The 17,110-nt window shown below is 50.3% G+C and overlaps 1 protein-coding gene across 1 annotated transcript in view; it reads left to right on the top strand.

Annotated features, from left to right (window-relative positions):
* LOC138644868 (carboxypeptidase O-like) overlaps window positions 1-12,041 on the top strand; it is a 285,082-nt gene extending 273,041 nt beyond the window's left edge. Inside the window, exon 12 of the mRNA XM_069733760.1 lies at window positions 11,467-12,041. Within this exon, the coding sequence (XP_069589861.1) occupies window positions 11,467-11,744 (278 nt within the window). The 3' untranslated portion in view covers window positions 11,745-12,041. The remainder of the gene's footprint in view (window positions 1-11,466) is intronic.
* The last annotated feature ends 5,069 nt before the right edge of the window (window positions 12,042-17,110 follow it).

The raw sequence follows: 17,110 nt of genomic DNA, 5'->3' as shown, positions 1-17,110 counted from the left end.
AACACCAGCCAATGTGTTAGTGGGGTTCAGCACCGCCAGCTGTTCCCCTGCTGTGCAGCTTGCAACGTGACCTGCAAACGCCACGCAGGCACATGAACTGAAATTGAAGGGAGCCTGGCCCCCACCCCCAGGTGTTTCTATGTATAACAGCCACCTTGTACAGCAGTACTGCTGCATTTGTACAAGGTGGCTGATGTTTTCTCCTTGCCCACGTGGAACTCAACACGTACAAAATGTGTCTCTTTGAGACCATTCCACTGTCCCTGAGGTGTGACTTTCCTTTCTAATGATACGCAGCACCCCCCTTGGTAGCGCTTCCCGTCTTCTGACATCATTGGTTGGCTACTTGCGCCTGTTCGTCCGCCCTGCCTGAATAAAATGCTCCTCGTTGTCTTAATTATTTTGACTGCGAGGGTGTGATTGATGGGCACGAGCAGTGCATATCTTCGCCTGTCTTAACTCATCTCCTTCCGCCTTCTTCAGACTGTGCAGCCTCATGGCCGCGGCATGCGAGAAGGGATCAGCAGAGGCCGCCCAGTCTGAAGCAGGTGTAAGGACGTGTGTGAGCGGCCAAAATATTTACTGCTCAAGGCCACGAATCCCAGCACCGCAGTGTGGCTTTATGAAAAGGCACTGGGGGTCTGGGATTTATGGCCATCGTTAACCGCACGGGCCAACATGAAATGATGTCATAAGATGGGCAGCGCTAACAGGGCATTGCCAAGGGATAACACAAGAGCGCAGACTCCTGTACAGCAACTAACAACGCTCAGGAAGCTGCGCCCATGCAAAAAGGTGTTGTTTTCGACACCTGTGCTGCTTTTCTTTAAAAAGACAAGTCACGCCTCCACTACTGATTAACAGTATAATGGGCTAAATAGTCTACGTGTTGCATTCAGCTTGTGCAAGTAGAAAAATTAATAGAGCAACCTTTTACTTGTGCAGCATTAATGCTGCAGAAGGAGTGGCTCTTGTACTTTGTAACACCTGAGGGGGGGTTAAAGGTAACCTTTGAAATTGGTTCAACTAGGCTTCGGCCTACACTCTGCTCCTGGGCAGCGCTAACAGGGCATTGCCAAGGGATAACACAAGAGCGCAGACTCCTGTACAGCAAATAACAATGCTCAGGAAGCTGCGCCAAGCACCAAGGCGTTATTTTGGACACCTGTGCTGCGTCTCATCAAAAAACCAAGTCACGCATCCACTACAGTTTGACTGTAGAATGGGGTAAATTGTGTATGTCTTTCATTCAGCGTGTGCAAGTAGACAAATTAATAGAGCAACCTTTCACTTGTGCAGCATTAATACTGCACAAGGTGTGTCTCTTGTACTTTGTAACACCTGAGGGGGGGGTTAAAGGTTTCCTTTGAAATTGGTTCAACTAGGCTTCGGCCTACACTCTGCTCCTCTCCTCCTCCTCCTGCTTCAACACGGGCTCTAACATCGCTAGTTTTTGCCCGCAAGTGCTAGCTGCACAGAGAAAAACACACGCCATTGTGTTAGTGGGGTTCAGCAACGCCAGCTGTTCCCCCAGTGTGTAGCCGGCAAAGTGTCCTGCAAACGCAACGCAGACACAAAGCTGCCTCCAGTGCAGGCTTCGGCCTACACTCATCTCCCCCTGCTTACCCTTTGCTCCAACACCGCTAGTTGGGGCTCTAGGAAGACAATCTTTAATAGGCAAGGCAACGCATCTGGGTTCCAGCACCGCCAGCTGGTTCTCGGCAGTGTTCTTGTCACAGGTACTCCCTCGTGCCAAGCCTGGTTTCAGCACCGTCAGCTGTTTCCGGGTTGTGTCAACTTCACTGAGACGCCTATGCTTGCCCCGTCGTGGTGCGGTCGAGTTAGCCAACTCCAGGGTGCCTCCAGTTTAGGAGCTTCCTATGTGGGCTGCGTGAACTGGTAGTCAAGGCTGGTTCTGTAGTGCCAGTAGGCCCAGCTCCCCCTGTAGGACTGTTGGGGTTCGGTAACTGCGGCTGCCTCGCGGCCTAGCTGTTCTCTCCTCTCCTGTGGGCCTTGGGGTCCACCACCTGGTTCCAGCACCGTCAGCTGGTTCTGGGCCGAGCCTTTGGCTTAGGTGCCTCCTCCTGGGTATCCGAGTTCCACCAACGCCAGGCGGTCCTTGGTAGTGCTTTTAAGCGCGGGCACCTACAGCTTAGTAACCGGGTTCCAGCACCGTCAGCTAGTCCTCGGTCGTGCCATTGGCTCTTGCACACTGGGGCAACGCATCCGGGTTCCAGCACCGCCAGCTGGTTCTCGGCAGTGTTTTTGTCACAGGTACTCCCTTGTGCCAAACCTGGTTTCAGCACCGTCAGCTTTTTCCGGGTTGTGTCAAGCTCACTGAGACACCTATGCTTGCCTCGTCGTGGTGCGGTCGGGTTAGCCAACTCCAGGGTGCCTCCAGTTTAGGAGCTTCCTATGTGGGCTGCGTGAACTGGTAGTCAAGGCTGGTTCTGTAGTGCCAGTAGGCCCAGCTCCCCCTGTAGGACTGTTGGGGTTCGGTAACTGCGGCTGCTTCGCGGCCTAGCTGTTCTCTCCTCTCCTGTGGGCCTTGGGGTCCACCACCTGGTTCCAGCACCGTCAGCTGGTTCCGGGCCGAGCCTTTGGCTTAGGTGCCTCCTCCTGGGTATCCGAGTTCCGCCAACGCCAGGCGGTCCTTGGTAGTGCTTTTAAGCGCGGGCACCTACAGCTTAGTAACCGGGTTCCAGCACCGTCAGCTAGTCCTCGGTCGTGCCATTGGCTCTTGCACACTGGGGCAACGCATCCGGGTTCCAGCACCGCCAGCTGGTTCTCGGCAGTGTTTTTGTCACAGGTACTCCCTCGTGCCAAACCTGGTTTCAGCACCGTCAGCTGTTTCCGGGTTGTGTCAAGCTCACTGAGACACCTATGCTTGCCTCGTCGTGGTGCGGTCGGGTTAGCCAACTCCAGGGTGCCTCCAGTTTAGGAGCTTCCTATGTGGGCTGCGTGAACTGGTAGTCAAGGCTGGTTCTGTAGTGCCAGTAGGCCCAGCTCCCCCTGTAGGACTGTTGGGGTTCGGTAACTGCGGCTGCCTCGCGGCCTAGCTGTTCTCTCCTCTCCTGTGGGCCTTGGGGTCCACCACCTGGTTCCAGCACCGTCAGCTGGTTCTGGGCCGAGCCTTTGGCTTAGGTGCCTCCTCCTGGGTATCCGAGTTCCGCCAACGCCAGGCGGTCCTTGGTAGTGCTTTTAAGCGCGGGCACCTACAGCTTAGTAACCGGGTTCCAGCACCGTCAGCTAGTCCTCGGTCGTGCCATTGGCTCTTGCACACTGGGGCAACGCATCCGGGTTCCAGCACCGCCAGCTGGTTCTCGGCAGTGTTTTTGTCACAGGTACTCCCTCGTGCCAAACCTGGTTTCAGCACCGTCAGCTGTTTCCGGGTTGTGTCAAGCTCACTGAGACACCTATGCTTGCCTCGTCGTGGTGCGGTCGGGTTAGCCAACTCCAGGGTGCCTCCAGTTTAGGAGCTTCCTATGTGGGCTGCGTGAACTGGTAGTCAAGGCTGGTTCTGTAGTGCCAGTAGGCCCAGCTCCCCCTGTAGGACTATTGGGGTTCGGTAACTGCGGCTGCCTCGCGGCCTAGCTGTTCTCTCCTCTCCTGTGGGCCTTGGGATCCACCACCTGGTTCCAGCACCGTCAGCTGGTTCCGGGCCGAGCCTTTGGCTTAGGTGCCTCCTCCTGGGTATCCGAGTTCCGCCAACGCCAGGCGGTCCTTGGTAGTGCTTTTAAGCGCGGGCACCTACAGCTTAGTAACCGGGTTCCAGCACCGTCAGCTAGTCCTCGGTCGTGCCATTGGCTCTTGCACACTGGGGCAACGCATCCGGGTTCCAGCACCGCCAGCTGGTTCTCGGCAGTGTTTTTGTCACAGGTACTCCCTCGTGCCAAACCTGGTTTCAGCACCGTCAGCTGTTTCCGGGTTGTGTCAAGCTCACTGAGTCACCTATGCTTGCCTCGTCGTGGTGCGGTCGGGTTAGCCAACTCCAGGGTGCCTCCAGTTTAGGAGCTTCCTATGTGGGCTGCGTGAACTGGTAGTCAAGGCTGGTTCTGTAGTGCCAGTAGGCCCAGCTCCCCCTGTAGGACTGTTGGGGTTCGGTAACTGCGGCTGCCTCGCGGCCTAGCTGTTCTCTCCTCTCCTGTGGGCCTTGGGGTTCACCACCTGGTTCCAGCACCGTCAGCTGGTTCCGGGCCGAGCCTTTGGCTTAGGTGCCTCCTCCTGGGTATCCGAGTTCCGCCAACGCCAGGCGGTCCTTGGTAGTGCATTTAAGCGCGGGCACCTACAGCTTAGTAACCGGGTTCCAGCACCGTCAGCTAGTCCTCGGTCGTGCCATTGGCTCTTGCACACTGGGGCAACGCATCCGGGTTCCAGCACCGCCAGCTGGTTCTCGGCAGTGTTTTTGTCACAGGTACTCCCTCGTGCCAAACCTGGTTTCAGCACCGTCAGCTGTTTCCGGGTTGTGTCAAGCTCACTGAGACACCTATGCTTGCCTCGTCGTGGTGCGGTCGGGTTAGCCAACTCCAGGGTGCCTCCAGTTTAGGAGCTTCCTATGTGGGCTGCGTGAACTGGTAGTCAAGGCTGGTTCTGTAGTGCCAGTAGGCCCAGCTCCCCCTGTAGGACTGTTGGGGTTCGGTAACTGCGGCTGCCTCGCGGCCTAGCTGTTCTCTCCTCTCCTGTGGGCCTTGGGGTTCACCACCTGGTTCCAGCACCGTCAGCTGGTTCCGGGCCGAGCCTTTGGCTTAGGTGCCTCCTCCTGGGTATCCGAGTTCCGCCAACGCCAGGCGGTCCTTGGTAGTGCTTTTAAGCGCGGGCACCTACAGCTTAGTAACCGGGTTCCAGCACCGTCAGCTAGTCCTCGGTCGTGCCATTGGCTCTTGCACACTGGGGCAACGCATCCGGGTTCCAGCACCGCCAGCTGGTTCTCGGCAGTGTTTTTGTCACAGGTACTCCCTCGTGCCAAACCTGGTTTCAGCACCGTCAGCTGTTTCCGGGTTGTGTCAAGCTCACTGAGACACCTATGCTTGCCTCGTCGTGGTGCGGTCGGGTTAGCCAACTCCAGGGTGCCTCCAGTTTAGGAGCTTCCTATGTGGGCTGCGTGAACTGGTAGTCAAGGCTGGTTCTGTAGTGCCAGTAGGCCCAGCTCCCCCTGTAGGACTGTTGGGGTTCGGTAACTGCGGCTGCCTCGCGGCCTAGCTGTTCTCTCCTCTCCTGTGGGCCTTGGGGTCCACCACCTGGTTCCAGCACCGTCAGCTGGTTCCGGGCCGAGCCTTTGGCTTAGGTGCCTCCTCCTGGGTATCCGAGTTCCGCCAACGCCAGGCGGTCCTTGGTAGTGCTTTTAAGCGTGGGCACCTACAGCTTAGTAACCGGGTTCCAGCACCGTCAGCTAGTCCTCGGTCGTGCCATTGGCTCTTGCACACTGGGGCAACGCATCCGGGTTCCAGCACCGCCAGCTGGTTCTCGGCAGTGTTTTTGTCACAGGTACTCCCTCGTGCCAAACCTGGTTTCAGCACCGTCAGCTGTTTCTGGGTTGTGTCAAGCTCACTGAGACACCTATGCTTGCCTCGTCGTGGTGCGGTCGGGTTAGCCAACTCCAGGGTGCCTCCAGTTTAGGAGCTTCCTATGTGGGCTGCGTGAACTGGTAGTCAAGGCTGGTTCTGTAGTGCCAGTAGGCCCAGCTCCCCCTGTAGGACTGTTGGGGTTCGGTAACTGCGGCTGCCTCGCGGCCTAGCTGTTCTCTCCTCTCCTGTGGGCCTTGGGGTCCACCACCTGGTTCCAGCACCGTCAGCTGGTTCCGGGCCGAGCCTTTGGCTTAGGTGCCTCCTCCTGGGTATCCGAGTTCCGCCAACGCCAGGCGGTCCTTGGTAGTGCTTTTAAGCGCGGGCACCTACAGCTTAGTAACCGGGTTCCAGCACCGTCAGCTAGTCCTCGGTCGTGCCATTGGCTCTTGCACACTGGGGCAACGCATCCGGGTTCCAGCACCGCCAGCTGGTTCTCGGCAGTGTTTTTGTCACAGGTACTCCCTCGTGCCAAACCTGGTTTCAGCACTGTCAGCTGTTTCCGGGTTGTGTCAAGCTCACTGAGACACCTATGCTTGCCTCGTCGTGGTGCGGTCGGGTTAGCCAACTCCAGGGTGCCTCCAGTTTAGGAGCTTCCTATGTGGGCTGCGTGAACTGGTAGTCAAGGCTGGTTCTGTAGTGCCAGTAGGCCCAGCTCCCCCTGTAGGACTGTTGGGGTTCGGTAACTGCGGCTGCCTCGCGGCCTAGCTGTTCTCTCCTCTCCTGTGGGCCTTGGGGTTCACCACCTGGTTCCAGCACCGTCAGCTGGTTCCGGGCCGAGCCTTTGGCTTAGGTGCCTCCTCCTGGGTATCCGAGTTCCGCCAACGCCAGGCGGTCCTTGGTAGTGCTTTTAAGCGCGGGCACCTACAGCTTAGTAACCGGGTTCCAGCACCGTCAGCTAGTCCTCGGTCGTGCCATTGGCTCTTGCACACTGGGGCAACGCATCCGGGTTCCAGCACCGCCAGCTGGTTCTCGGCAGTGTTTTTGTCACAGGTACTCCCTCGTGCCAAACCTGGTTTCAGCACCGTCAGCTGTTTCCGGGTTGTGTCAAGCTCACTGAGACACCTATGCTTGCCTCGTCGTGGTGCGGTCGGGTTAGCCAACTCCAGGGTGCCTCCAGTTTAGGAGCTTCCTATGTGGGCTGCGTGAACTGGTAGTCAAGGCTGGTTCTGTAGTGCCAGTAGGCCCAGCTCCCCCTGTAGGACTGTTGGGGTTCGGTAACTGCGGCTGCCTCGCGGCCTAGCTGTTCTCTCCTCTCCTGTGGGCCTTGGGGTCCACCACCTGGTTCCAGCACCGTCAGCTGGTTCCGGGCCGAGCCTTTGGCTTAGGTGCCTCCTCCTGGGTATCCGAGTTCCGCCAACGCCAGGCGGTCCTTGGTAGTGCTTTTAAGCGCGGGCACCTACAGCTTAGTAACCGGGTTCCAGCACCGTCAGCTAGTCCTCGGTCGTGCCATTGGCTCTTGCACACTGGGGCAACGCATCCGGGTTCCAGCACCGCCAGCTGGTTCTCGGCAGTGTTTTTGTCACAGGTACTCCCTCGTGCCAAACCTGGTTTCAGCACCGTCAGCTGTTTCCGGGTTGTGTCAAGCTCACTGAGACACCTATGCTTGCCTCGTCGTGGTGCGGTCGGGTTAGCCAACTCCAGGGTGCCTCCAGTTTAGGAGCTTCCTATGTGGGCTGCGTGAACTGGTAGTCAAGGCTGGTTCTGTAGTGCCAGTAGGCCCAGCTCCCCCTGTAGGACTGTTGGGGTTCGGTAACTGCGGCTGCCTCGCGGCCTAGCTGTTCTCTCCTCTCCTGTGGGCCTTGGGGTCCACCACCTGGTTCCAGCACCGTCAGCTGGTTCCGGGCCGAGCCTTTGGCTTAGGTGCCTCCTCCTGGGTATCCGAGTTCCGCCAACGCCAGGCGGTCCTTGGTAGTGCTTTTAAGCGCGGGCACCTACAGCTTAGTAACCGGGTTCCAGCACCGTCAGCTAGTCCTCGGTTGTGCCATTGGCTCTTGCACACTGGCGCAACGCATCCGGGTTCCAGCACCGCCAGCTGGTTCTCGGCAGTGTTTTTGTCACAGGTACTCCCTCGTGCCAAACCTGGTTTCAGCACCGTCAGCTGTTTCCGGGTTGTATCAAGCTCACTGAGACACCTATGCTTGCCTCGTCGTGGTGCGGTCGGGTTAGCCAACTCCAGGGTGCCTCCAGTTTAGGAGCTTCCTATGTGGGCTGCGTGAACTGGTAGTCAAGGCTGGTTCTGTAGTGCCAGTAGGCCCAGCTCCCCCTGTAGGACTGTTGGGGTTCGGTAACTGCGGCTGCCTCGCGGCCTAGCTGTTCTCTCCTCTCCTGTGGGCCTTGGGGTTCACCACCTGGTTCCAGCACCGTCAGCTGGTTCCGGGCCGAGCCTTTGGCTTAGGTGCCTCCTCCTGGGTATCCGAGTTCCGCCAACGCCAGGCGGTCCTTGGTAGTGCTTTTAAGCGCGGGCACCTACAGCTTAGTAACCGGGTTCCAGCACCGTCAGCTAGTCCTCGGTCGTGCCATTGGCTCTTGCACACTGGGGCAACGCATCCGGGTTCCAGCACCGCCAGCTGGTTCTCGGCAGTGTTTTTGTCACAGGTACTCCCTCGTGCCAAACCTGGTTTCAGCACCGTCAGCTGTTTCCGGGTTGTGTCAAGCTCACTGAGACACCTATGCTTGCCTCGTCGTGGTGCGGTCGGGTTAGCCAACTCCAGGGTGCCTCCAGTTTAGGAGCTTCCTATGTGGGCTGCGTGAACTGGTAGTCAAGGCTGGTTCTGTAGTGCCAGTAGGCCCAGCTCCCCCTGTAGGACTGTTGGGGTTCGGTAACTGCGGCTGCCTCGCGGCCTAGCTGTTCTCTCCTCTCCTGTGGGCCTTCGGGTCCACCACCTGGTTCCAGCACCGTCAGCTGGTTCTCGGCAGTGTCTTTTGCTCTTGTACCTTCTGCTCCCCATCCTGGTTCCAGTACCGTCAGCTGGTTCCGGGCAGAGCCTTTGGCTTAGGTGCCTCCTTCTGGGTATCCAAGTTCCACCAACGTCAGGTGGTCCTTGGTAGTGCTTTTTAGCACGGGTACCTCCTGCTTAGTAACCGGGTTCCAGTAACGTCAGCTGGTCCTCGGTAGTTCCATAGGCTCTTGAACCTTCGGGTAGCCATCCGAGTTCCAGTTCCATCAGCTGGTTCTTGGCATTTTCTCAGCCTTCTTGTACCTTCTGCTACATTTCCAAGTTGAAGACCCTAACGTCGACGACCCGGAAGACCACCCCGATGACGACGACCCGGAAGACCACCCCGATGACGACGACGACGACGGCGGAGACGACGACGGCGGAGACGACGACGGCTGAGACGACGACGGCGGAGATGACGACACTGGAGACGACGACCCTGGAGACGACAACATGGAAGACCGAGAAGCAGAAGAACAAGAGGCTGCAGAACAAAGAGCAGAAGAACATTAAGCATAAGACTTAATATCAGAGCAAAAGATATTATCTCAATTATATGCAGAAGAAGACTAAGCAGTGTATGGGGGTGAGTCCGTTCCTCCTCGTGGTGCCCCTGGATAAAGCCTGATGCTGCAGGCCAAACTGAACGCGGACAAATGTAACTTTTGTGACTGGCAGAACGGAAGGTGTAATCTTCCAACTTTTATAGATAACAACTACGGGAATGCCTGTCACAAATGAGAATATGATGAAGAAGTAGAATAGGAAGAATAATAACAGTGGAATAAAAAGAATATGTAGAATAGGAAGAATAATAATAGTTGAAGAAAATGAATATGAAGAATGTAATAAAAAAAAAAATATAGGTAGAAGATGAAGAAGAAGATGAATAAGGTGAAGAAGTTGATGTCAAAGATGCTGATGATGATGAAGATGAAAGTGTGGGAAAAGGAAAAAAAAGAAGGGGAAGGTCGTGGAATAGTGAAACATCAATATCTGACAAAATAAAAAAAATTTACATAGTCAATATCTTTTTCAATCCGAACGTCTTTAAAAAAAAAAAAAATCATGCTATTCTATTTGATTGGACTAATCCTCATTGCCTTTAATGTCTCCGCCACCTCCCCCATACATCCTACATTATTCTTAGTTGTTTTCCTTCATGTAGAATGAACCTACAAGGAAAGAAAGGGTTTATTTTAATTCCGATATTTTGGTCCCATTGACTTGCATTGGGATCGGGTATCGGTATCGGCGATATCCGATATTTTTTGAATATCGGCCGATCCAAACCGATACCGATACTTTCCGATATCGGAAGGTATCGCTCAACACTAGTTACAAGTAATGTAATTGGTAATGCGATATTCTTTATCCCCACTCGCTGATGAAAACGAAGTTGCCCTTACAAAATTACGACAAGCTGCACATGAGCCACATGGAAAAAAAACCCATTTTTGTTTACCTGACCCAAAGGGGGAAGCTAATGCTGCCACGTAGTGGCTTCTTGTCAAAATGTCCTTAAGATTTATAGGTCATTTATAGGTTGAATACATACATACATACTCTAGAATACCCGATGCGTTAGAATCGGGCCACCATTTAGTGAAATATAAATATATGTGTGTGTCAAATATATATATATATATATATATACCTATACCATGTGTAGACATTTATTCTATCTATTTTATTTTAACCTGTCAGTGTGATTTTACTGTACACCGCACTGAATTGCCGTTTTTTTATAGAACATAGGTGCGTATTTCTCGCAAGTCACACTGATGGTCCATGTGGTGTGCGAGTTTTCTCCCACCCATAGACTTGCATTGGGGTATTACAGGCATAATATGGTGACAATCGCATCATGCTGCGATTTTCTCAGCCTGTAAAAAACGGCCGAGAAATATACGTCTGATGGGAGCTGCCCCATGGAGAAACATTGGTCCGTGTGCAATGCGTTGTTTTTGCGCCTCTCACTCGTCCGTATTTCTCTTTAGTGTGACTCCGGCCTTACTGTTACACTGTGAAAACGCTTGCTAGACTCAGCTGCAGGCTGAGCCTAACAAGCCACCGTAGCTGGAAGCCATCACATGACTTCCAGCTGCCATGGCATCAGGGGTTCCCTTCCCCCTTGATGTGATCAGATCTCATCACAGGGGGCGTCGGAGAGGCGAGTATAGCAGGGGTCTCCCTCTGCTCTCTTCTAAATGCCGCGATCGCGACATATAGAAGACAGCAAAGGGTTAACAACATTGGGACCTGATCTAACCTGGTCCCGATGACATCACCTGGCAGAGCAATGGCTCTGCAGAGGAATCGCAGGGCTTGCAGGACCCTGAGGGTCCTGATCGCTGCTAGACAACCCATCGTTCATAAATGGCGGCGCTGCACAAAGCCCCTCTAGTGCCGACATTTATGTACAGTGGGCGGTCATGAAATGGTAATATATGAACAAGGCAACAAATTTCAACATAGCTTAAATGTCTTTACTAGGTCAAGCACATTTGTGTTTCTTTTCAATGGTGTTCACTGTTCACAGTCTCTAAACACAGGAAAAAGGATATCTTAAAATTTGCAAATCAGACAAAATAATGCCGACTGCACTGCACCATATGGAGGGGGATTATTTGTGCTGGGCACAGTTAATTTGGGGTCTTACATACAACTTACTAGAATACTGTAAAAGAGACCTTAAATGTGGTGGTCATTCTTCTTTATATTAGGAAAACCACCTGGCGACAGATTCCTTTAAATTGAAATGGCCCGCAATTGGAAGCAAAATCACTATGTTAAAATAGAGATTTACAAGGGATGAAGATACAGAAACTCAAAGCTACATATTCTATGCTCCCTACCTGCTGATAATCAGAAGCCACAAACAAGAATGAGCGCTGTCATCTAATCCTGGGCCTTCGTTGTGTCTCCTAAATTTCTTATTTCTATTTCTTCCTTCGTTCCAGATTATAATTCAGGATCCTCAGCCGACTGGGCAGCTGACAATAACATTTCATTTGCGTACACCTTTGAATTAAGAGATGATGGTGAATTTGGATTTGAACTACCAGAAAGTGAGATAAAACCTACTTGTGAAGAAACATTGACCGCTATGATGACCTTGTTTGAATACTTGGATGATAAATATTTGGAGCCACTTGGCAGTGCAGTTGCTGTTGGCCCACTGAGGCTAAATATACTCCTAGCAATTTTTATCTGCTTATTCTATTCCATTCCTCTTTAATGATATAGTTTTCATATTCTTTTTTTATTTTATCTGTCTGTTATGTTAAAAGCTAAATAACTAAAGAGAATCCACGATTCTGTAAAAAAATATAAATCTTATTTGTTTCGTACCCAGATGTTTCTCAACAATCAGTTATAGCATTGCTTTATTTTCCAGTGATGTCTTATTTTGAGTCTGTTTATAGTTAACTGATTTTCTAATGTAAAAAATAATGCATAGATTTCACAGATTGTTTTCTTTTTACTTTCAAACTATTCTATTCTTTAAAATAAATATAATTTCAAAAAAGAGAAATTGTCTACTCTAAACGCCAACTTCTCACAGGACCAAATAACCTCAAAATTCCAAGTCCCATCCATTGCTAACTCTAAAGTCATTAGTGTTTGTAAGACAAATCCAGGAGTGGAACAATCAGAGAGAAAGTATAATAGAAACACGTCACCACTTCTGCATTTTTTACCCTCTCCTACTTTTGGCTTAAAAATACTAATGTGAAGTACTGACCAAATACTGAACATGTGAACATGTGCAACAACCCAGGGAACCGGTTGTTGCAGTGATGTTGCCTTCCTTTCGGGGAGGCTGATGTCACGCTTGGAGGCAAGGGAGATTCTCTCTATCAGGTAAGGCACTCACATTCAACACAACTGAATCTAGGCCAGGAGGGGGAGCTCAGGACCAGGTTTCAGGGGAGCTTCCTTAGACTTTATGTATCCTGGTCTGGAGGAGTCAGCCAGTCTGTGAGAGGAGAGGAGTAGGACGTCTTTAGCAGACATAGGGGCCGAGCAGCCACGAAGGAGCTGCAACCCCTGAAGAGAGTGATATCGTGAGGAGTTGAATAGTGGAGGAGCTAAGAGGGAAGAAGCACAGAGGAGGAAGAGGCTCAGGAGGGGAGCAGCAGAAGGACACCCTAGGAGCCAGAGCGCAGAAGCCGGGTACTGGGAGCCTGAGGTCGTGTTGTCCTCCAGGACGCGCGACAGAACCGGAGGGCATAGGACTGTATGGTAATTGCCTGCATCAAGTCTGAGGGGAAGCAGTAACCTTAGAGCCTGGGTCATGATAGAGACCCTATAAACAGGCTCGAACTGCCTATCGTACAGACATCTGTCTTAGGACAGGATAGAGGGGACTTGCAATAATCTTCAAGCGGCAGGGACCTAATCAACTAAATAGCGCAAGTGGGAAAGGCTTACGGACCTCACCTGGGAGAGGGATCTCCTATTGCTTCCAAGCCGGCCGGACCACAGCTACCCTGCACTTGGTACCCTGAACTGAGGACTGCTATCATGAGTAAACCAGGTAAAGACTGCAACATGTGTCCTCGTTCTTTGCCATACCATCGGTGCCCTACACCTGGGAAGCCCAGAGGACCCCTTTAAGCAGCGTCGGTCCTTACTGACCGAAAACCACAGGTGGTGTCACGAACAATAGACTTTATTCACAATACCCTTTAAAAAACCTTTCCCCTTTAATTGGGCGCCCAGGGCCAAGGATCAGGTCGCAGCCACTGTTACATCCCCTTTAAGACCAGACCCGGTGCCGAGTACCCTGCTGCCCTCGCGGGCGTCAAACATGTCCTTAAGGTACCTTCACACATAACGATATTGTTAACGATATCGTTGCTTTTTGTGACGTAGCAACGATATCGTTAATAAAATCGTTATGTGTGACAGCGACCAACGATCAGGCCCCTACTGGGAGATCGTTGGTCGCTGAAGAAAGTCCAGAACTTTATTTCGTCGCTAGATCTCCCGTGGACATCGCTGGATCGGCGTGTGTGACACCGATCCAGCGATGTCTTCACTGGTAACCAGGGTAAACATCGGGTAACTAAGCGCAGGGTCGCGCTTAGTAACCCGATGTTTACCCTGGTTACCATCCTAAAAGTAAAAAAAACAAACACTACATACTTACCTACAGCCGTCTGTCCTCCAGCGCTGTGCTCTGCACTCCTCCTGTACTGGCTGTGAGCGTCGGTCAGCCGGAAAGCAGAGCAGTGACGTCACCGCTCTGCTTTCTGGCCGCTGTGCTCACACAGACAGTACAGGAGGAGTGCAGAGCACAGCGCTGGAGGACAGACGGCTGTAGGTAAGTATGTAGTGTTTGTTTTTTTTACTTTTAGGATGGTAACCAGGATAAACATCGGGTTACTAAGCGCGGCCCTGCGCTTAGTTACCCGATGTTTACCCTGGTTACCGGCATCGTTGGTCGCTGGAGAGCGGTCTGTGTGACAGCTCTCCAGCGACCAAACAGCGACGCTTCAGCGATCCGGATCGTTGTCGGTATCGCTGCAGCGTCGCTTAATGTGAAGGGGCCTTTAGCCACGTGCCCTTGAAATGATAGTCTTACCACACCAAGGAGACAGGTATATTTGGAATTAGACTTGTTGACCTAATTTGTATGTTTTGGCTTTTTCAGATTGTTCAGCTTATAGGGATCCATTAATCCCTCAAATAAACACTAGGATTAGGCATTAACAGTTTACTTGTAGACACACAAATACAGTGCCTTGCGAAAGTATTCGGCCCCCTTGAACTTTTCAACCTTTTTCCCACATATCATGCTTCAAACATAAAGATACCAAATGTAAATTTTTGGTGAAGAATCAAAAACAAGTGGAACACAATTGTGAAGTTCAACAAAATTTATTGGTTATTTTAAATTTTTGTGGAAATTCAAAAGCTGAAAAGTGCAGCGTGCAATATTATTCGGCCCCTTTAACTTAATACTTTGTTGTCCCACCTTTTGCTGTGATTATAGCTGCAAGTCGTTTGGGGTATGTCAGTATCAGTTTTGTACATCGAGAGACTGAAATTCTTGCCCATTCTTCATTGGCAAACAGCTCAAGCTAAGTGAGGTTTGATGGAGATCGTTTGTGAACAGCAGTTTTCATCTCTTGGTCATTCTAACACCTGGATACGTTTATTTGTGAACCATTCCATTGTAGATTTTGCTTTATGTTTGGGATCATTGTTTTGTTGGAAGATAAATCTCCGTCCCAGAATCCAACAGGTTTTCTTCAAGAATGGTCCTGTATTTGGCTCCATCCACCTTACCATCAATTTTAACCATCTTCTCTGTCCCTGCTGAAAAAAGCAGACCCAAACCATGATGCTGTCACCACATTTTTAACAGTGGGGATGGTGTGTTCAGGGTGATGAGCTCTGTTGCCTTTACGCCAAACATATCGTTTGGCATTGTTGCCACAAAGCTCGATTTTGGTTTCATCTGACCACAGCACCTTCTTCCACATGCTTGGTGTGTCTCCCAGGTGGTTTGTTGCAAACTTTAAACAACACTTTTTATGAATATCTTTGAGAAATGGCTTTCTTCTTGCCACTCTTCCATAAAGGCCAGATTTGTGCAGTGTACGACTGATTGTTGTCCTTTGTACAGACTGTCCCACCTCAGCTGTAGATCTCTTTTGTTCATCCAGAGTGATCATGGGCCTCTTGGCTGAATCTCTGATCACTCTTCTCCTTGTTTGAGATGAAAGTCTAGAGGGACGGCTGGGTCTTGGTAGATTTGCAGTGGTATGATACTCCTTCCATTTCAATATGATTGCTTGCACAGTGCTCCTTGGGATGTCTTGGAAATAATTTTGTATCCAAATTCAGCTTAAAACTTCTTCACATCAGTATCTACCATCAAAACCTTCAAATAGAACCTGAAGACCCACCTCTTCTGACAAGCCTACAACCTGCAGTAACCACCAATCGACCAAACCGCTGCATGACCAGCTCTATCCTCACCTACTGTATTCTCACCCATCCCTTGTAGATTGTGAGCCTTTGCGGGCAGGGTCCTCACTCCTCCTGTAACAGTTATGACTTGTATTGTTTAAGATTATTGTACTTGTTTTTATTATGTATACCCCTCTTCACATGTAAAGCGCCATGGAATAAATGGCGCTATAACAATAAATAATAATAATAATATCACGGACCTGACTGTTGTGTTCCTTGGTCTTTATGATGCTCTCTGTGCTTCAAACAGAACCCTGAGACTGTCAAAGAGCAGGTGCATTTACAGTATACGGAGGCTTGATTACACACAGGTGGATTATATTTATCATCAATAGGCATTTATGACAACATTGGATCATTCAGAGATCCACAGTGAACTTCTGGAGTGAGTTTGCTGCACCAAAAGTAAAGGGGCCGTATAATATTGCACGCTGCACTTTTCAGTTTTTGAATTTCTGCAAAAATTTTAAATAACCAATAAATTTTGTTCAACTTCACAATTGTGTTCCACTTGTTGTTGATTCTTCACCAAAAGTTTACATTTGGTATCTTTATGTTTGAAGCATGATATGTGGGATAAGGTTGAAAAGTTCCAGGGGGCCGAATACTTTCTCAAGGCACTGTAAATACAAATATTTGAGTTAAGCCTTATATAGACACCAGGTTTTTAGGTCAGTGTTTTACCCAGATTTGTAAGAGAAATCAGTAAAATTTACAAAGAGAAAAAGTACAATTTAATGATTCACTTCTGTGTGTTTCACAGAAACTTCCAGTTTGGCTTACAAATACTGATAAAAAGAAACTGACCAATAACTGTAACAGATGAATAAAACCAAGCTAAAATTATATTTAAAAAAAAGTAGTGACAAGGTAAATAAAAACATCTAAAGAAAAAATGAAAAGAAATGTAAATTTGCAGACACTCTTATCATTAAATAGAAATTTAAATGAAATTGACTCCAAAAAAGTTTCTACTAAATACATAAAATGACGCCTTCCTGAAGAAGCATAGCAAGGCCCATGAACCCAGCATCACCACCTTCAGGAGTAATCCGGGGGGCATGGATAGACTATGTACACAAAAAAAGGTTCAAATACCATCAGTTTTTTTATCCAATTATAATCAATGCCATGGTCCCAAACAATAGAGTTTAACCACAAGATGAGTGATCTTTAGAAATTTGAATTCACTAACCTCACTGAATTTCCCTCAAAATATATTTTTGGGGGGATAAAATTCACTCAGATTGCATAATTAAAAAGCCACGGACTGCCTAGAAAATATGTGTAGAACACTCTGATTTCCCCTTGGAGTCAGTTGAACATGTTGTGGAGACACGGGGGTCAGTGGGTGCCCTGGTTCACCAGCTGAAACCGCATGGATCAGGGATTGTCCCGCTGAATGCCCACTCTCCCTTTTAACGTAGGCATAGTGCTACTCAGACAACACAGGGTGAGGGTAAAACAATGTGGCAATGCTTTATTGAACCACAAAACAGGCAAAAAACAAGAAGAGTCGCAGCTAAATTCCCCAAGATGGTGCTCATTACAGAGTCTCACCTTTCCGCTGACTTGCCAGGATAATGGCAGTTGTTACTTCAGAGATCCCAGGGATGA

The sequence above is a fragment of the Ranitomeya imitator genome, chromosome 7 (genome assembly GCF_032444005.1).
Source record: "Ranitomeya imitator isolate aRanImi1 chromosome 7, aRanImi1.pri, whole genome shotgun sequence".
Classification (NCBI taxonomy): domain Eukaryota; kingdom Metazoa; phylum Chordata; class Amphibia; order Anura; family Dendrobatidae; genus Ranitomeya; species Ranitomeya imitator.
The sequence above is the reverse complement of the archived record's forward strand: the minus strand, read 5'-3'. Positions and strand labels throughout refer to the sequence as shown.